Source organism: Oncorhynchus tshawytscha, linkage group LG08, assembly GCF_018296145.1.
Source record: "Oncorhynchus tshawytscha isolate Ot180627B linkage group LG08, Otsh_v2.0, whole genome shotgun sequence".
NCBI classification, from domain to species: Eukaryota; Metazoa; Chordata; class Actinopteri; order Salmoniformes; family Salmonidae; genus Oncorhynchus; species Oncorhynchus tshawytscha.
This window is the reverse complement of record NC_056436.1, coordinates 64,776,513-64,798,155: the sequence shown is the minus strand read 5'-3', so window position 1 is coordinate 64,798,155 and position 21,643 is coordinate 64,776,513. Positions and strand designations below refer to the sequence as shown.

At 41.9% G+C, this 21,643-nt stretch overlaps 1 protein-coding gene across 3 annotated transcripts; it reads left to right on the top strand.

The window, feature by feature from the left end:
• Positions 1-6,491: 6,491 nt before the first annotated feature.
• Positions 6,492-19,731, top strand: LOC112256103 (muscle M-line assembly protein unc-89). 3 transcript variants are annotated; one of them, XM_042325823.1, is made up of 12 exons: positions 6,492-6,707; positions 7,420-7,481; positions 7,580-7,749; positions 13,535-13,698; positions 13,814-13,972; positions 16,113-16,242; positions 16,700-16,773; positions 16,890-17,115; positions 17,479-18,203; positions 18,243-18,492; positions 18,586-18,677; positions 18,859-19,731. In XM_042325823.1, the coding sequence occupies exons 1-12, from the start codon at positions 6,591-6,593 to the stop codon at positions 18,892-18,894; spliced, it is 2,205 nt and encodes a 734-aa protein (XP_042181757.1). In that variant the 5' UTR covers positions 6,492-6,590; the 3' UTR covers positions 18,895-19,731. The 3 variants fall into 3 exon arrangements, with proteins under 3 accessions (XP_042181757.1, XP_024284864.2, XP_042181756.1); XM_024429096.2 differs by having other exon boundaries at positions 7,580-7,707; positions 17,479-18,492; XM_042325822.1 differs by having other exon boundaries at positions 17,479-18,492.
• Positions 19,732-21,643: the final 1,912 nt, after the last annotated feature.

Sequence of the window (21,643 nt, the reverse complement as noted above, 5' to 3'; positions counted from 1 at the left end):
GGACTACTAGGCCATGGTCGGCGGCGAGGGTGGACTATCCAGGGACGAAGGGAGAGGGGACTAAGACATTAAAGGAGTGGGGTCCACGTCCCCGCGCCGGAGCCGCCACCATGGACAGACGCCCACCCGGACCCTCCCTATTGTTTTGAGGTGCGTTCGAGGGTCCGCACCTTAGGGGGGTTCTGTCACGCCCTGGTCAAAGTATTTTGTGTTTATCTTTATGTATTTGGTCAGGCCAGGGTGTGGCATGGGGTTTTTGTAATTGTGGTGTGTTTGTCTTGGGGTTTTGGTGGTGGTATTGGGATTGTAGCTTAGTGGGTTGTCTAGCAAGGTCTATGGCTGTCTGGAGTGGTTCTCAATCAGAGGCAGGTGCTTATCGTTGTCTCTGATTGGGAACCATATTTAGGCAGCCATATTCTTTGAGTTTGTCGTGGGTGATTGTCCTTAGTGTCTTACTTGTACTCTCTGTTAGTTTGCACTAGATAGGCTGTTTTCGGTTTTCATTACGTTTATTGTTTTGTCGTGTTTAGTGTTTAGTCGTGTTTAGTGTTTAGTCGTGGTTACGTTTTGTTTAATAAATATGGATCGCAATCGACACGCTGCAGTTTGGTCCGACTCTCCTTCATCACCACTAGAAAACCGTTACAATCTCACAGCCTAGTTGGTCTCCATAGCACCTCTCAGGACATTAACACCCTCATCTGAGTCCCACCATGATCCACCTGAGACTGCATACACTCTGTGCTTACTCAACATCAGAGAGAGAGAAAATTAAGCAGAATAAAATGAGAAACGTATTAAACAAAATACCTTCAATAAAGGTACAATGGTGCATTACTGACCTTCTTTACGATGATAGGTTTCCTTCTTGTAGAAACAGTATGATCCCAGACAGACTGTCAGAAGAATGAAGACTTCAGCGAGTTGGAAATAAACAAACACACTGACTCCTGGTTCCAGGGAACAGAAGGGAGACAGAATGACACTTAAATGAAGTATTCAGCTAATTTTGACAAGCTATGTGTTAGAAAAATTGTCAAAAATCTGATTTATTGACGTTTCCATGTGGTCTATATTAAAGAAAATATCAAAGGGATGTAAAAGGGACTCATTTCGTAGAACGACCCTAAAGGTCATGATGACAATGACGATGAAGTCAATCATCATCATTAATATCAATATAATCATGTATTATTTTGCATGATGTGTCTGCTAAACTAAACAAAGTGACACAGAGAGTACAGGGTTGACAATGTGAGAGTAGAGTAGCTTACCTGGACAAGGTGAGATTCTCTTGCTGATAGAATCACTGCTGATGTAGTTTCTGACGGTACAGGTGAGATTTCCTGACAGGCCTTTCTTCAGAGTGATGGTGTTTGTCTCGTTATCAGAAGAGGCCTTAGTGTGTCTCAGCGTCTGTCGATCCAGAGTCCAGCTGTACTGGGAACCATCCCCCTCAGAGGAGCAGGACACCCTCATCTCTCCATGAGACAGACACTCAGAGGACAGCTGAGGACTGGACACTGGAGCTGTGGGGGAAGAAGGATATGTAACTGTAGTAAGAGGGAAAAACACATTACAACACAACACCAGCCATTCTTCTTTAAAGCCACAGAAACTACTGTAGTCAACAGGAGCAGCAGATTCATGACACATAATGACTGTATTTCAAATAAACAACAGATGATTTAATGTTGATGGATGTGGTTATGACTATGTACCAACTACAGTAGACTATGAAAATAAAAATGACTCCATGGTTACACATAAAATGCATTTCTCATTATTTGTATTATTAGGTAGTCACATATTTGTAGTTTAGCCAGAGCAATAGCTTGTCAAAGTTATCATTTGTAATAATTATTTGGCAAGTTAGTTATTTATCTTCGATTAACAGTTGTAGTCCTATGGTCCCTGATGTTTTCCCTTCTGAATCATATTTTGTGAGCAGGTATTCACCAGAATCATTCCTTTGTGTGTTATTTAACCTAAATGTCCCATTGTTTATAAAGAAGTGTACTCTGTCTCTAATTGGGGTGTCTCTTATTACCAGTGTGACCTTTGTTTTCAGTATCTCTGTTTTAGCACCAGTTGAGCCTTTATAAAATGAGTAGTGATTATATGCCATGGTATCAGTCAGCTGGAGATAGACAGTTCCTCCCAGAGCTCCATAACACTGAGATCCATCTTCTCTAGCATCACAGGAAGTTTCCAAGCCTGAAGATCAAGAAGAAAAATAGACACTGTAGTGACTATCACTGTTCTAACCCATGTCAAGTCATGTATCATTTTACAGATGAGGGTACAAGCGGCTAACAGTATAACCAAACCAACAGCATCAACGTGATAGGGATCATTAAGTCAGTGATCATTATCATGGGACAATGAGTAAAGTGACAACTGTCTTCTACCTTGTTCTGAATATTGTCTATCACCATCCGTCATTTCTGCTACATGTATAGAAGACTACTGATATTATATTCTGCATAAAAGAAGAGGGAAACCAACACATATAAAGATGTTTCTTACCATGAGACACTCCTGCTGACATCACCAACAGTCCTAAAACAGCCTCCATGTCTCTTTACAATGCAGGGTCTCAGTTTATCAAATTAACTTTGGTACTTCAACAAAGTCCTCTATTTTCTATTCAGAGCTGCATTTCCATAATCTGGCAATGTCTTACAGCATAAACAAAAACCAATGCAAGGATAGTATGAGAGATAGCTGTTCCTGCCACTCAGAAGAATTCACCCATTGTGTGACAAGCAAAAGAAGAGGTGTAATTTTTACCCTATTCATCGGTTCTGACATAGGAAAGAGGAAGAGCCTCATCGAAGTCTCACTTCTTCATTATATTAACAGCCAGTGGTGACCCGTAATTCAGAGCAGGTGGGACACCTGTTTTGAGTTCACCTGTTTATCTAGCTTTTTTTGTTGTTGCCTGTTTTGCATGTTATTTTAGTACGTGGGTTTCTGATTTTTTTTTTAGATTTCGTCTCTCACAGTTGAAGTGTACCTATGATAAAAATTACAGACCTCTACATGCTTTGTAAGTAGGAACACCTGCAAAATCGGCAGTGTATCAAATACTTGTTCTCCCCACTGTATATAACAGGAAATCCGGGGCAAAAAAAGGCAAAAAGGCGTCATTAGTGAGGCAGGCAAACACTATCATACACGGAAGAAGTAAATCACTGGGAAAACCAGCACTCTGAAAGACGTGTGTCACAAAACAAACAATACCTCATAGTGATGGGGTGCAAGAACTGAACAACATAGTGTGTGTAAATGACATACAGGTGTGTGAACAGGTGATCAAAATTCAGGTGATTGGGATTTGGAGAGTGAGCTGCGTTCAGGGGATCTACGTGTTTGAGAGTGTGAGTTGGAAGCAAACGTTACAAAAACACATTAAATCAATAACAAGGACACACTACGGCAAGTGTATACAGTTTAGTTGTTCATTTACATTTTATGAAAATATTTACAGAAATATGGGAACGTTAGATACTAATAGTTACAGTAACAAAAGAAGCAATAGAGCTTTAATACTATGTCTAAATATCAACCCTTCACAAGAATCTCTCTCATTGGTCAAGCTGTATTCCAGCATACATAGTCTCCTCCCGCCCCTCAGGTCTGTCTCTCTCTGTGGTTGGTCTGGAACCCTTCAATACTACAACCTGTCCATACTCCACATCCTCTGGAACCTCCCTGTGTTTCTCCATCTTCTTTAGAATATTGATGTCAGCATATTCCAGTTCTGGACTCTCATCAGCATCTGTGGGGACTGGGGAGATGTGACATGAGTGTTTGGGGGGGGAAAGGGTAGGATACTGCACAGATTGTTTGTTGACATTTAACATTTGGGGGTATGTTTTTTGTTGTTGAATTATACCCTGTTTTCTCCCAAATTTTGTGGTATCCAATTGTTTTTAGTAGCTACTATCTTGTCTCATCGCTACAACTCCCGTACGGGCTCGGGAGAGACGAAGGTTGAAAGTCATGCGTCCTCCAATACACAACCCAACCAAGCCGCACTGCTTCTTAACACAGCGTGCATCCAACCCGGAAGCCAGCCACACCAATGTGTCGGAGGAAACACCGTGCACCTGGCAACCTTGGTTAGCGCGCACTGCGCCCGGATGACGCTAGGCCAATTGTGCGTCGTCCCACGGACCTCCCGGTCATGGGCCGGTTACGACAGAGCCTGGGCGTTAACCCAGAGTCTCTGGTACAGCGCCCTTAACCATTGCGCCACCCGGGAGACCTCATTTGGGGGTATGTTAAACATCTCCAATCCAAAATTAAATCTAGAATTGGCTTCCTATTTCGCAACAAAGCATCCTTCACTCATGCTGCCAAACATACCCTCGTAAAACTGACCATCCTACCGATCCTCGACTTCGGCAATGTCATTTACAACATAGCCTCCAACACTCTACTCAACAAATTGGATGCAGTCTATCACAGTGCCATCCGTTTTGTCACCAAAGCCCCATATACTACCCACCACTGCGACCTGTACGCTCTCGTTGGCTGGCCCTCGCTTCATACTCGTCGCCAAACCCACTGGCTCCAGGTCATCTACAAGTCTCTGCTAGGTAAAGCCCCACCTTATCTCAGTTCACTGGTCACCATAGCAGCACCCACCTGTAGCATGCGCTCCAGCAGGTATATCTCTCTGGTCACCCCCAGAGCCAATTTTTCCTTTGGCCGTCTCTCCTTCCAGTTCTCTGCTGCCAATGACTGGAACGAACTGCAAAAATCACTAAAGCTGGAGACTCTTACCTCCCTCAAAAAGCTTTAAGCACCAGCTGTCAGAGCAGCTCACAGATCACTGCACCTGTACATAGCCCATCTGTAAATAGCCCATCCAACTACCTCATCCCCATGCTGTATTTATTTATTTATCTTGCTCCTTTGAACCTCAGTATCTCTACTTGAACATTCATCTTCTGCACATTCTACCATTCCAGTGTTTAATTGCTATATTGTAATTACTTCGCCACCATGGCCTATTTATTGCCTTACCTCATTTGCACATGCTGTATATATACTTTTTCTACTGTATTATTGATTGTATGTTTGTTTATTCCATGTGTAACTCTGTGTTGTTGTATGTGTCGAACTGCTTTGCTTTATCTTGGCCAGGTCGCAGTTGCAAATGAGAACTTGTTCTCAACTAGCCTACCTGGTTAAATAAAGGTGAAATAAATAAAAAAAATACTGTATTTTATACCATCTATTGCACCTTGCCTATGCCGCTCAGCCATTGCTCATCCATATATTTATATGTACATATTCTCATTCACTCCTTTTAGATTTGTGTGTATTAGGTAGTTGTTGGGGAATTGTTCGATTACTTGTTTGATATTACTGCACTGTCCAAACCAGAAGCACAAGCATTTCGCTACACTCGCATTAACATGTGCTAACCATGTGTATGTGACCAATAAGATTTGATTTGACAGTGTTAGAATAAATAACAAAACAAGGCATTGATTTATACCGCTTTAAATGGCATTTTATATATGTTAAGTATTTCTATCAAGTCAAAACTAGAATTTGTATTCAAAACAATGGTTGTAAAAGTATGCTAGACGTTTATAGAATAAATCATATCTAGTTTGATGATTCTGTGACAAATGGTGAATTAGCTATTGATTTATACAGCTTTAAATTGCATTTTAAAGATTTGATGCATTTCCATCAAATCAAAATAGATTTTTTTATTCAAAACAAAGGTTGTAAAAGTATGCTAGACATTTAAAGAATACACCATATCTATTTTTATGTTTCTGTGAAAATCAATTAATTAGTTATTGTTTTTTACAGTTTTAAAAGGCTTTTGGCGAATGTCTGTTGAATGTCTGAATGTGTGAATATAAAACCAACTTTACCTAGCTTGTCACAACACCCATACCGCTAGCCAGCTACTATAGCTGGCTAATGTTGGCTAGTCAGCAAGCTTGCTAAATAGCGATGTTCGTATTTTTTAAATTTTATTTATCCGTTATTTTACCAGGTAAATTGACTGAGAACACGTTCTCATTTGCAGCAAAGACCTGGGCAATAGTTACAGGGGAGAGGAGGGGGATGAATGAGCCAATTGTAAACTGGGGATTATTAGGCGACCGTGATGGTTTGAGGGTCAGATTGGGAATTTAGCCAGGACACCGGGGTTAACACCCATACTCTTACGATAAATTAACTTTATGACAGAAAAATGTCCATAACCATTTGTCTTTACATTAACTAGCATAATCCTCTCAACTGTACATTTGTTTTGCATGATTCGTTTTGACGTTAAAATGACTTACATTTGCTTCCATCGTATTATTCTTGTCGATATGACTTTGCACAATGTTGGAAAAAATGTACAATACCCAGTCAGTGCATCCGCAGTGGCAGCACTACAATTCCCATCATGCACACGGTCTTGGGCGGATAGACACTCATGGGCCAAAGTTGAAAGTTCACCATGCCCGATGTGAAGAACGAAAGCATGCACGCCGATGTGGCCAAGTTTATTAAATTAGTTAAAATGTAACGTTATCTTGTTGTGTTTGTGTTAACGTTTGAATATGTCTTTAAGGAAGGTGCATGCTTCAAATCAAAAATTGAACCATTTGATCTACCAGTATTTAAAAGAGAATGGCTTCCAGAAAGCTGCAGAAGAACTCAAGAAGCATGTGAAGAAGGTCGCTATATCTATTATGTTTCTTGTGTTAACGTCTGAATATGTATTTAAAGAAGGAGCATGCTTCAAATCAAAAATTGAACCATTTGATCTGCTGCAGAACTCAAGAAGCATGTGAAGAAGGTCGATATATCTATTATGTTTCCTGCTTAATGCCATTGTAACATTAGCGCTATCTCCTTGGGAAACGTGTTACGATGTAATAAAATAGTTTTAACAGTGTAGCTAGGAGGAACAGCCGAAGCGACGCTTGAACAAGAGTCTATGCAACAAGAATCAATTGCAGGGTTCCCCAATAGGCAGCCCGCGCCTGCTTATTTGAACCCTGTTCCCAAGTACACAAGTAGAGTCATATGTGATCGTATCCCAATGTAAACAAGGTTTGAAATTATTCTGTTTTTGTCCAATACTATATATTTCTGGGATTCTTGCGGTCAATTTGCAGTGTATAAATGATTTATAACTACGTTCCGGTCTCCGGACCATCCGCTCAAGGAAAAATCGGCCCGCGCCTGAATCTTATTGGGGACCCCTACTATATGCTCTACCATTGCCAGTGCCATGAAGGTTCAGACCTCTTGGTAGAGGCTGTAGACTATACATGGAGATTACACTAATAGATTGAACTCTGCTGTGTAGAGTTTCTTGTTTTCATTATGTAGCTAGCTAGATATCCCTGTCTTTGATTTTGTCAGTCTTTATTTTTTGTAAAGGGTGGAGAACCAGAAGCCTTGTCAACATCACTACTGGAGATCTACAATAAATGGTTCGGAGAGTGAGTAGCCTACACTTTTTCTTAAAATACCAGCCATTATTTTGTCTGATAAATTGATTGCATTGGGTTTGATTTTAACATTCAACTGTGTTCTTAAGTACTTCCAAGACCACAGAAAAGGGAACAGAACCGGATTCTTCCAAGTTAAAAAAGAACTGTCAAGCAGACCCTGAAAGCAGCACAGAGAGCTCAAGTTCAGCAGAGGAAGAAACAAAACCTGTGAAAGGTACAGCCTTTATCTCCAATCATCTAACAGCTCCTGTTAAAGGTACAGCCTTTATCTCCAATCATCTAACAGCTCCTGTTAAAGGTACAGCCTTTATCTCCAATCATCTAACAGCTCCTGTTAAAGGTACAGCCTTTATCTCCAATCATCTAACAGCTCCTGTTAAAGGTACAGCCTTTATCTCCAATCATCTAACAGCTCCTGTTAAAGGTACAGCATTTATCTCCAATCATCTAACAGCTCCTGTTAAAGGTACAGCATTTATCTCCAATCATCTAACAGCTCCTGTTAAAGGTACAGCCTTTATCTCCAATCATCTAACAGCTCCTGTTAAAGGTACAGCCTTTATCTCCAATCATCTAACAGCTCCTGTTAAAGGTACAGCTTTTATCTCCAATCATCTAACTAACTGTAGTGGCAGACATACAAGAGACTAAATCCAAAGTAAACAACAACCACTCATTTTGTAATGAGATGTTTGACAAGCAGGTGTCCACATACTCTTGGTCATATAGTGTACAATGCCTTCAGAAAGTATTCAGACCCCTTGACTTTTTCCACATTTTGTTATGCAGCCTGACATTTCACATTCTTAAAATAAACTGGTGAGCCTAACTGAACTAAGACAGGGAATTTATACGAGGATTTAAATGTCAGGAATTGTGGAAAACTGAGCTTTTAAATGTATTTGGCTACGGTGTATGTAAACTTCCAATTTCAACTGTATATATGGCCTTGACTAGAATACAATATATACATATGAAGTGTGTAAAACAGTATGTAAACATGATTAAAGTGGCCAGTGTTCCATGTCTATGTACATTGGGTGACAATCTTTAAGGTGCAGGAATGAGTAACCAGGTGGTAGCCGGCTAGTGACAGTGACTGGACGGAGGCCTGCTAGTGGCAGCTATTTACGAGTCTGATGAAGTTGTTTTTCAGTCTCTCTGTCCCAGCGTTGATGCACCTGTACAGCCCTCTCCTTCTGGATGGTAGCGGGGTGAACAGGCCATATCTAGGGGGCTGGAGTCCTTGATGATCTTCTTGGCCTTCCTGTGACACTGGGTGCTGTAGTTGTCCTGGAGGGCAGGCAGTGTGCTCCCAGTGATGTGTTGGGCTGACTGAACCACTGTCTGGAGAGCCTTGCGGTTGCGGACGGTGCAGTTGCCGTACAAGTCGGTGATACAGCCCGACAGGATGCTCTCAATGGTGCATCTGTAAAAAGTTGTGATGGTCTTAGGGGCCAAGCCAAATTTCTTCAGCCTCCTGAGGTTGAAGAGGCGCTGTTGCGCCTTCTTCACAACACGGTCTGTGTGGGTGGACCATTTAATTTTGTTAGTGATGTGTATGCCGAGGAAAAGCTATATCAACCCAGTCTGTCAGACAGCACCAGGAGCAGAGACATCACATCAACCCAGGCTGTCACAGACAGCACCAGGAGCAGAGACATCACATCAACCCAGTCTGTCACAGACAGCACCAGGAGCAGAGACATCACATCAACCCAGTCTGTCACAGACAACACCAGGAGCAGAGACATCACATCAACCCAGTCTGTCACAGACAGCACCAGGAGCAGAGACATCACATCAACCCAGTCTGTCACAGACAACACCAGGAGCAGAGACATCACATCAACCCAGTCTGTCACAGATAGCACCAGGAGCAGAGACATCACATCAACCCAGTCTGTCACAGACAGCACCAGGAGCAGAGACATCACATCAACCCAGTCTGTCACAGACAGCACCAGGAGCAGAGACAAAACATTTCCAGTAAGATGAGAATAATAGCAAGGCGTGTCAGAGAGTTTGGCAGCTCTATTCCCTCTGTCACCTTTTCTGTCTCAGTTTCAGAGTAAGAATTCTTTGAAGATAAATACACAACGCAGAGGATGAGAGGACGAGAGTACTAATGGTCAATAGGGAATTGCCAATGTAAATAGTTGGTCTTCGGTTCAACATCTGTAGAATCTGTGGAAAGTCAGTCCTGGACTCAGAGCTACGTGTGCCACGTTTTCATTGGTCTGTACTTTGAGTCTGGAGCAAGTTCTTTGGCCATTGGCGCAGTTGTACTGCAAGGACATCTGATTGGTCATCCCCAGGCTAGGGTGGGGGGTTATAAATGGCATCCTGTTCCTTTGTTTTGTGGAGAAAAGCTGAGGACAGGGGAGACTGAACATCTATCTCCCAGCATAACATCTATGATTTGTCCTTCTCAAATAAACCTATTTTTCTCCCTCTGATTTGCTTTGGAGTTTGTGTTATTGAAGAACAACATCAACTGCTAACAATGAGATGAGATGTGAGTCTGAAGGAAGGTTCATCATTACTACTGTGTACTGATAGAGATAACCCAGTGAGCAAAATGTGTCAAAAAGATGGTTTGGAAAAGAAGGTTTGGTTTTCAACCAAAATATGTCTTTTCAATGTGTTTTCGACATCTTTTCAACGTCTTGTGCTCATTGGGAAAGCAAGGTCTGAGACAGAGAGATACAGCTATGCAGCAAGACTTGTCTTTTGGACTGTGAGTCAAAGGAACAGATAAGGATGTGAAATTGGTATTCTGAAGAGACATATTCATGACTCAAGGCTTGTGAAGTCTATCCTGATAAATACCGGATGTCTGAGGAATGTATAAGACGGTGAAGGAAAGGATTTGATGCAGAATAAATTTGACGTATGAAAGTTTCTAATATCTACACAGATGGAGATCCATATCTGAGGACTGTGGAGGAAAGGAATGGACATTCATGAGCAATTGATTTTGTGAAAGAGATATGTTTATGTCTCAAGGCCCACAAAGTCTATCTTGATAAAGATACATTACATGACCAAAAGTATGTGGACCCATGCTTGTCGAACATCTCATTCCAGAATCATTGGGATTAATATGGAGTTGGTCCCCCCCTTTACTGCCATAACAGTCTACACTCTTCTGGGAAGACTTTCCACTAGATGTTGGAACATTGCGGGGATTTGCTTCCGTTCAGCCACGAGCATTAGTGAGGTCGGGCACTGATGATTGGCAATTAGGCCTGGCTCGCAGTCGGTGTTCCAATTCATCCCAAAGATGTGTGATGGAGTTGAGGTCAGGGCTCTGTGCAGGCTAGTCAAGTTATTGTGCTGACATTGCTTCCAGAGAGTTTGAAACTCGGGAGTGAGTGTTGCAACCGAGGAAAGACGTTTTTTACGCACTTCAGCACTCGTCGGTCCCATTCTGTGAGTTTGTGTGGCCTTCCACTTCGCGGCTGAGCCATTGTTGCTCCTAGACGTTTCCAATTCACAATAACAGCACTTAAAGTTGACAAGGACAGCTCTAGCAGGGCAGAAATTTTTCATGAACTGATGAACTGACTTGTTGGAAAGGTGGCATCCCTTAGGCCATTCTACTGACAATGTTTGTCTATGGAGATTGCATGGCTGTGTGCTTGATTTTATACACCTGTCAGCAACACTCATTTGAAGGGGTGTCCACATACTTTTGTATACACTACACCACGTATTCCCAAACTGCAGTATGCGCAATGCCATCGGGGGTGTGCCAAATACAAATGTAATTCACATTTAAAAACAAAACATTTATATTTTTCCAACGGGGCTATACTCGTTTCACTGCCAAAAATAAAATGAAACCATCTTGTGTTCAGTGAAATAACAACACAATGTCAAATACAGGTAGCCTAGTCAAATAATTAACATCCAATCCCATTAACTGCTACTCTCTCGCAGGAAACCTTCACTCTTGCGCAGACATTTATAAATTAAACATGGCAATTTGAAAAATAAACCATGGGAGTTTATTTTAGCAAGAATAAATACGACTTTCGTGTAGTAAGATGTATAAAAGCAACAGATACCATTAATAAGAAGGGGCTAGAAGCTACCAAGTGGCTAGGACAGGCAAGCCCCATACTATTGTGGAGGACTTAACTCTTCTTGCTGCCACGAATATGGCTGGGACAAAGATGGGGGAAAAAAACCCAAAATTATACTGACAATGCCTTCATCAAACAACACTGTTTCACAACGCATCAGTGACCTGGCAGGAGATGTTTTGAAACAATTACTGCTTCTCATACAAGCCAGTGAATTATATGCGTTACAGCTGGGATGAGTCAACAGATGTGGTGGGCCTGGCACAGCTCCTGGTATATACATTTATGGGGGGTCAATTAAGGAAGACATCGTCTTCTGCAAACCACTGGAAACCAGGACAACATGAGAGGATATTTGTATTGTACTGGACAGCTTTGTGACATCAAATGGACTTTGGTGGTCAAGATGTGTTGGTATCTGTACTGATGTCGCAAAAGCCATGACAGAGTGCAAGCAGTTGCTCCCGACGCCTCTTGGGTACACTGCAGCATCCACCAAGAGGCTCTTGCTGCCAAGGGAATGCCTGACAGCTTGAAAGACATTTTGGACACTACAGTAAAAATGGTTAACTTTGTTAAAGCAAGGCCCCTGAACTCTCGTGTATTTTCTGCATTATGCAATGATATAGGCAGTGACCATGTAACGCTTTTACAACATGCAGAAGTGCGCTGGTTATCAAGGGGCAAAGTATTGACACTTTTTTATTGAAAGACGAGCTTGAAGTTTTCTTTACTGACAATTATTTTCACTTGTCTGACCGCTTGCATGATGATGAGTTTCTCATACGACTGGCCTGTCTGGGGGATGTTTTTTCCCGCCTGAATGATCTGAATTGCAGGGACTCTCCGCAACTATATTCAATGTGCGGGACAAAATTAAGGCTATTATTAAGAAGTTGGAACTCTCCACTGTCATAATTAACAAGGACTGCATACAGATCTTTCCATCATTGTATGATTTTTTTTTTTGTGCAAATTAACTCAAGCTTAAGGACAATGTCAAATGTGATAGCACCTGAGTGAGCTGGGTGCGCAATTACGCAGGTACTTTCCCGAAACGGACGACACAAACGACTGGATTTGTTATCCCTTTCATGCCCTGCCTCTAGTCCATTTACCGATATCTGAAAAAGAGAGCCTCATCGAAATTTCAAAAAGCAGTTCTGAGAAAATGTAATTTAATCAGAAGCCACTGCAAGATTTCTTGATTGGGCTGCGCTCAGAGTATCCTGCCTTGGCAAATCGCGCTGTTAAGACACTGATGCCCTTTGCAACCACGTACCTATGTGAGAGGGGATTCTCGGCCTTCACAAGCATGAAAACTAAATACAGGCACAGACTGTGTGGGGGAAATGATTTAAGTGAGACTCTCTCCAATACAACCCAACATTGCAGAGTTATGTGCATCCTTTCAAGCACACCCTTCTCCTTAACCTGTGGTGAGTTATTCACCATTTTTGATGATCAAATAAGGTTTTATATGTAAGATGGCTAAATAAAGAGTTAATTATTGATTATTATTATATTATTATTTGTGCCCTGGTCCTATAACAGCTCTTTGTCACTTCCCACGAGCCGGGTTGTGACAAAAACTCATTCTTATGTTTAATAAATGTATTGTATAGTTTGTGTGTGGCAGGCTTACAATGATGACAAAAAACAACATTTAAGAGTACACTGACCCTGGTGCTAGAGGGGGTACGCAGCTGGAGGTTGAATGTTTGAAGGGGTACGGGACTATAAAATGTTTGGGAACCACTGTACTAGCTGATAGAAGATAGGTAAATTACCAATCCAACAGTTTGAAAATAGCAGAGCACTGGCTTTAACGGGTCGAAATTGCCAAGAACGTGCGTTTGACACTGGTGCCGCCTTAATGCCAGCTGGAATTAGAGCCCTGAAGATCATGTATGTCATGTTCTTTAACTCTGAGGATATCTGTCTTTCCAGGTTCCCAGACCCCAAAGCATCAGAGCCCAGCTACTGCCAGACCAGCTAAGGGCAGGGCTGCAGTGCAGAGCACCTCTGGAGGAAAGGCCACAGTGGGGGAGAGCTCTGGGTCTGACAGCTCAGAGGTCTCTGAAGACTCAGAGAGTAAGGAGACACCACCACAGGTGAGGAATCACACTGGTCAGTTCAGAAATTAACACTGATAGGTCATGATGTCAAAGTGAGATATTCTTCCTGTTAATGATGGTGTCCTCTGTTCCTCTCCCCCACTGTTTAAAGAAAATCCCTGTGACACCCAAAGCCAATCATGTTCCAGCTGCAAAGGTCAAGGCCAGGTCAGCGGTCACACCATTGACCCTGAACAAGAAACCAGCAGAGAGCTCAGACAGTGACGGCAGCTCAGGGAGTGAAGATGAGAGCCAGAGTCTGCTTCCACAGGTGAAATAGGAGGGGGTGGAGATACAGATGTTTCAAGTCTTAATGTCACATGCACAAGTACAGGGAAATGCCTTTTGTTTGGACACACCTACTCATTCAAGGGTTTTTCTTTATTTTTACTATTTTCTACATTATAGAATAATCGTGAAGACATCAAAACTATGAAATAACACATATGGAATCATGTATTAACTAAAAAAGTGTTAAACAAATCAACATTTATTTTAGATTCTTCGAAGTAGCCACCCTTTGCCTTAATGACAGCTTTGCACACTCTGCTTGCTTTGGGACTGTGCGTCTGTGTTTGGACCATTGGAAGTCTTTAGTGATTTGGACACAGAGGAACTTGAAGCTGTCTACCTGCTCCACTGCCGCCCCATCAATGTGGATGGTGAGTGAGGGCAGTGTGGAGAGCAATTGAAACTGCGTCATCTATGGACCTGTTGGGGATGTATGCATATTGCAGTGTGTCTAAGGTGGCTGGGATGGTGGAGTAGATATATGCCATAACCAGCCCCTCAAAGCACTTCATGATTACAGAATTGAGTGCTACAGGGTGGTAGTCATTGTGGCATGAAGCCTTAGAGTTCTTAGGAACAGGGATGATTGCGGTCATCTTAAAACATGTGGGGATTACAAGAGTTTTTGTCGGTTGTAAGAAATAATAGCGGATACACAACATGAAAGTAGACAAAAAACAGACTGCAAAATAATCACATGGATGGATGGAAGATTGTTGCATTGATACATTGATTGACAGTTGGGTTGAGTGCTCTGTCTTTGTAGCAGACATCCTCCCCGACAAGCAGACCTGTTTGAGCATGACAAGGCCTTGTGCACAAAGCGAGATCCATACAGATGGTTTGTTGAGATCGATGTGGAAGAACTTGACTGGCCTGAACAGAACCCTGACCTTAAAAGCCACTCCTGCGTTTTCTTGGATGTGTGCTTAGGGTCGTTGTCCTGTTGAAAGGTGAACCTTTGACCCCAGTCTGAGGTCCTGAGCGCTCTGGAGCAGGTTTTCATCAAGGATCTCTCTGTACTTTGCTCCGTTCATCTTTGCCTCGATCCAGACTGGTCTCCCAGTCCCTGCGGCTGAAAAATATCTCCACAGCATGATGCTGCCACCACCATGCTCCACCGTAGGGATGGTGCCAGGTTTCCTCCAGACATGATGTTTGGCATTCAGGCCAAATAGTTCAGTCTTGGTTTCATCAGACCATGGAATCTTGTTTCTCAAGATCTGAGAGTCTTTAGGTGCCTTTTGGCAAACTCCAAGTTGGCTTTCATGTGCCTTTTAATGAGGAGTGGCTTCTGTCTGGCCACTCTACCATAAAGGCCTGATTAGTGGAGTGCTGTAGAGATGGTTGTACTTCTGTAAGTTTCTCCCATCTCCAGAGGATCTCTGGAGCTCTGTCAGAGTGACCATTGGGTTCTTGGTCACCTCCCTGACCAGGGCCCTTCAAACCACGATTGTTCGGGTTTGGCCGGTTTGGCCAGCTCTAGGAAGAGACTTAGTGGTTCCAAACTTCTCTCATTTAAGAATGATGGAGGCCACTGTGTTCTTGGTGACCTTCAATGCTACAGACATTTTTTAGTACCCTTCCCCAGATCTCTGCCTTGACACAATCCTGTCTTGGAGCTCTACGGACAATTCTTTCAACTTCATGGCTTGGTTTTTGCTCTGACATGCACTGTCAACTGAGTGACTTTATATAGACAGGTGTGTGCCATTCCAAATCATGTCCAATCAATTTAATTTACCACATGTAGACTCCAATAAAGTTGTAGAAACATCTCAAGGATGATCAATGGAAACAGGATGCACCTGAGCTCAATTTCGAGTCTCATAGCAAATGGTCTCAATACTTGTAAATAAGGTATTTCTGTTTGTTTGTAATACATTTGCAAAAATTCAGATTTTTTTTTTTTCGCTTTGTCGTTATGGTGTATTGTGTGTAGATTGCTGAGATTTTTGTTTATTTAATCCATTTTACAGAAGGCTGTAACGTAACAAAATGTGGAAAAAGTCAAGGGGTCTGAATACTTTCTGAGGACACTGTATGTCCCTGTGTAGTGCAAAATAATCTTCATCATTCGTTTTCTTACCACTGTTTTATCTGACTTTACACTGATTCAGACAACAGCTGCCACAACTACAGCTACACCAGTGAAGCAACCAAAACCAAGTTCAACAGCCAAGACAAAAGCCACTCCTGCTACCCCAGCTAAACCAGTGGTTGCTGCTACGCCAAGCAAGGCACCATCTAGTAAGGATTCCAATGATTCCAAACAAACTGCATGTGCCCTATGTGTGTTCTGTTCTGTTCTATGTCAGTTCTGTTCTGTTCTATGTGTGTTCTGTTCTGTTCTATGTGTGTTCTGTTCTGTTCTATGTGTGTTCTGTTCTGTTCTATGTGTGTTCTGTTCTATGTGTGTTCTGTTCTGTTCTATGTGTGTTCTGTTCTGTTCTATGTGTGTTCTGTTCTGTTCTATGTGTGTTCTGTTCTGTTCTATGTGTGTTCTGTTCTATGTGTGTTCTGTTCTGTTCTATGTGTGTTCTGTTCTGTTCTATGTGTGTTCTGTTCTATGTGTGTTCTGTTCTGTTCTATGTGTGTTCTGTTCTGTTCTATGTGTGTTCTGTTCTATGTGTGTTCTGTTCTATGTGTGTTCTGCCTTGATGGTGGTGTAAGTTAATGTAGGTTTGTCTCTTTCCCTTGTATGTAGCTGCCCCAGCCACACCAAAAGGAAAGAAGGTGACCACAAAAGACAAGAAAGCAACAGCAACAAAGAAAGCACAGGTACAGATAACTCTCTAAGTTGACTTGTCTCACCTGTACGTGCTCATGGTGAACCACATACTGTGAGCTAGATAACTCCCCCTAACTGACTTATTCTTACCCAACCCTGGTTTCAGGCCTCAGCTTCATCAGCCAAGAGGAAGAGATGTGAAGAGAAACCAGGGGACATGCCTGCTAATGACAAGAGGAAGAAGCCCTCCCCTCCACAGGCGGAGACTGTCATGGTCGCCATGCCTCAGACCCCTCCTGTTCCTCCTCCTACTGGGGGAGACGAGTCTGACTCAGACTCTGACACCGAACTGGATGTGGAGAAGTGGAAGAAACTGGCACGGGAACTGTCAGGTGAGAGAGAGGGGAGGAAGGAAGGGAGAGATAGAAGAAGAGAGCAGGAGGGACATGAGAGGATGGAGAGGGTTGTGAGTCAGAGAGTGGGTGAAGGATTTAAAATAATAACAGCCATAAGACAGACAGCATCACCCTTTAATAATTCATTATGTCAATATATAAACAGAACTGTATTATGTATTTTACATAAAGTACAGTAGGTGTTGACAGTTCATCTGCATGATGTATTTTACATAAAGTATAGGAGGTGTTGACAGTTCATCTGCATGATGTATTTTACATAAAGTATAGGAGGTGTTCATAGTCGGTCTATGTTAGCCATGTTGTTTATTTACTGTCGACCTACCTCTCTGTCCACAGACGCTGATATTGCCAAAATAGACACCATCACTGCACTGAATGCTCCACCTGCTCCCACCTCACCTGCCTCAGCAGCAAAGAAAACAAGAGCACCGAGGAAGCCCAGGTCTAAATCTGCACTGGAAACACCCCCCAATCCCAGGGCAAAAACTGCAACGAAAACACCAAAACCCAAGGCTGACGCTGCAGTGAAAAAGGCTGGTCATGCTAAAAAGTTCAAAGCTACAACTGAAAAAAAAGCCATGGCTGAGGAGAATGGGAAGACAAAGACACCAGCAAAAGACAGTAAAGCCAAGTCTAGTCAAGTGAAGAAGGCAGCACCTCCCTCCCCATCCCCTGAAGGCCAAGCAGAGGAGATCAACAGTAATACATCTGACCTAATATCTGTAGCAGACAAACAGCCACCCTCCATGCTCTCTACCACAACACTTAATGGAAAACAGACAGCCAAGAAAGGAAAGAGGAAAAATGGGAACATTAGTAAGGCTAAAGCAGATAAGAATCTACCAGAACCCAAGAAGAAGAAAAAGAAAAAGGAGATTGTAGAGGAGAAGACGGAACCAGAGAAGAAGAAAAAGGAGATTGTAGAGGAGAAGACGGAACCAGAGAAGAAGAAAAAGGAGATTGTAGAGGAGAAGACAGAACCAGAGAAGAAGAAAAAGGAGAAGACGACTAAGGAGAATGGGGCAGAAAAAGAGAAGGAAAGAAAGAAGAAACAGGAGAAGATGAGCAGGGACAATGAGACTGAGAAGAAACAGGAGAAGATGAGCAGGGACAATGAGACTGAGAAGAAACAGGAGAAGATGTGCAGGGACAATGAGACTGAGAAGAAACAGGAGAAGATGAGCAGGGACAATGAGACTGAGAAGAAACAGGAGAAGATGTGCAGGGACAATGAGACTGAGAAGAAACGGGGAAAAGACAAGAACAAGACTAAAGGGAATGGCGTTAAAAGTGACCCACTACTTCCATCCACCACAGGAACGCCTGATCCTCCAACAGAGAAGAAGAAAAGTGAGTGACTCTTTCTCTAAAGTCCTTGTCTCAGACAACAAAATAACTTTATACTGAAGAGTGTCTGTTTAATGTGTGTTAAACTCTCTACAGAGAAGAACAAGCTGAAACTCTCAGTGGAGTTTGCAGTGCCTGAGACTCCAGTCACCCCTGTACAGGCATCCACAAAGACCCCTCCTAGAAAGGTAAGGAAGCTATCATCCTCATCTTTACCAAGGTGTAGAAGTAGTAGCAAGACAGACACACGTGCTCTTTCTTGACGTTGAATTCCAGCATGTTTATACTGCTCACTGCATGCCTTAGTCCTCAGACCTATAACTGTTGCAATATACAGAGCCTTAAATGTTTTGTTTTTGTTCTCCTCAGAAAAATAAATCATCTAAGAGTAAGTCAGGCCTTTAGAGATGAAGGTCACCTACAATGGGGCTGTGTCAAGTGTGGACCTGGACCCAGGATTCTACCTAAATGGTAGTTGAGCAATAATGGTAAAGACTGTCTGTCCACACAATGGTCTCCTTAGGACCAAATCAACTGGGCCCAGTTTTTCAAAAGTTATCTGGATTTCGCCTATCGGAGAGGTTGAAATGCATAGAAATAGAATGAATAGAACAGAAGCCCCCATTCAAGTCAATGATTTGTCTGTCCTATTCATTCTATTTCTATGCATTTAATTGTATCCGATAGGCAAAATCCAGATAGATAACGTTAGAAAAACCGGGCCCTGGGGATTTGTTAGATTTTTTTTACAACATTGTATACTGTATTAAAAGAACACTTTTCCTGTTGGTACATTTTATTGAAGTTAAAACATAAATTTTTATGAGTTTATCCCCTCCAAAATAATTGTACAGTTTGCTGTTTTGCATACTATGTGATGTGCTGCAGCTATCTATGTTACTGTACATTTTAAGTATGATGTTTCCTTGCATGTTTGTGTGATAGTGACAGACAGAACGTTTTAAGGAAATGTCAAGTTTACTATAGCATTAGCCCATTCATAGCCACTAACTACCTTTAGGGCCTATTGATGATAGTAACTTCTGACCGGGGGAGTTTTGTTAAGAGCCCCGAAACTCTCTGAATGTGAACATGCATTGCTTGCGGTACGAATTTTGAAACATAAGGAACGTACACTACCGTTTAAAAGTTTGGGGTCACTTAGAAATGTCCTTGTTTTTGAAAGAGAAGCACATTTTTTGTCCATTAAAATAATTTCAAATTGATCAGAAATACAGTGTAGACATTGTTAATGTTGTAAATTACTATTTTAGCTGGAAACGGCTGATTTTTTTAATGGAATATCTACATAGGTGTACAGAGGCCTATTATCAGCAACCATCACTCCTGTGTCCAATGGCACGTTGTGTTAGCTAATTCAAGTTTATCACTTTAAAAGAGTAATTGATCATTAGAAAACCCTTTTGCAATTATGTTAGCACAGCTGAAATCTGTTGTTCTGATTAAAGAAGCAATAAAAACTTTATTTTATTGCTTTCAAAAACAAGGACATTTCTAAGTGACCCCAAACTTTTGAACAGTAGTGTATATATTCATATCAGTGAGAAATATATATACTTTATAGGGTTAAGGTTCCCACACAGCCATTTCTCCATGTTACAGCGCTTGTTTATGGAAAACAGGCAGAAAACAGAAGCGACTACCTGTGTTAATTAGCTATCTGCGTCTCCGAACACCTGTGTGTAAACGGAAGGCAGACGCCACAAACGTGTTGTCACTGAACAATACTGTCGGCTGTGTTAATACTGGTTAAAACAGTCTGCAGTAAATGTGTATTTTCCATTTGTGAAATGATTTTGATATGATATGAAAGTAGAGGGATTTATGTTTCTAGAATCAATTTCTGTTTAGATGCTGTTTTGGCTGCCAGAGCCAATTTGCCCTTTAAACAGAACACGTAAGATCCTTGAACTATGAGGAGTAACGCGAGCCTCCTTTGACCCATTATTACGCAGCATCTGCTGCTGTATGTCTTACGTGGTGAATACATATAGCCGATCCGAAATGGAGGTACAGATCAAATGAACCTCAAAATACCAATGAAACCCAGAGCCGTTGTTTTACCCTAACACCCTAGTGATGAATGCATAACCTGAATGGTAAGAGAATCATGAGGTTGAAAAATATTTGAAAGATATTAGGACTAAGAACATTTTTCAAAAAGTTTCATGGTCAGAAAGCATGTTACTTTTCTACTGTATTTTTCATGAAATTAAAAGTCATATTTTTCTACAGTTTTGTGTTTTTAAGTGCATTTTGTTGCAGTAGGTTGGAGGCACTGGTGCCAATAGCTTTATCTTGAAGCACTCCTGAAGCACTTTACAGCTGGCCCACTTTATCACCATCATCTCGCACCTTGTCTTAAAACATGACTTTTGACTATTCTACCGACGAAGAAGATAACGTCAACAACTCTTGGTAAAATGTGACGCTAACAAACTCGTGTCTTATCAACTTAGCTATCAAACTTATTCAAACGGATAGATTGGTAGATATATGAAATGTTTAGGTTGAACGCAGTCCGCCACAAGGCTGGTCGTCAGGGCAGCGGTTCAGAGTTCAATTCAAGAGGCGAGCACATGAAAAAGGTGAGTTCTGCTTAAGTCAGAACCATGGAGGAATAATTCAACCTAATCATCTGCTATACAATTGGCTACTTTTGCTTTCAGATGCCATTCAAATGTCATTCATGTGCAATCATGTAATGGGAAAAGTCAAATTGTCAATCCATTTTGAAATGTCCAAAGAAAAGTTAGAACCTAATCTAAACTAATGTCTATATTATCGAAAAATAAGTTTGAAGGTTTATACCCTGAATATGAAAGATTGGCGCCGGAGGTGATGGCCGCCGTTTTATGGGCTCCTGTTCAATTGTGCTATTTTGTGTGTTTTTTTGCGCTATTTTTTTACTTTTTGTTTTGTACATAATGTTTCCGCCATCGTTTCCTATGACCGAAAATAGCTTCTGGATATCAGAACAGCAATAACCTTGAACTGGAGTCAGACGCAAAGGATATACTGCTCTTCCTAGACCAAGCCCAAATCCCCATAATTCGTATGAAGAGGAGATGCCGTTACAGAGGTCGAAAAGCCGGTTGCCTGGCGAGACTGCGTCAGCAAGTGGATAATCCAC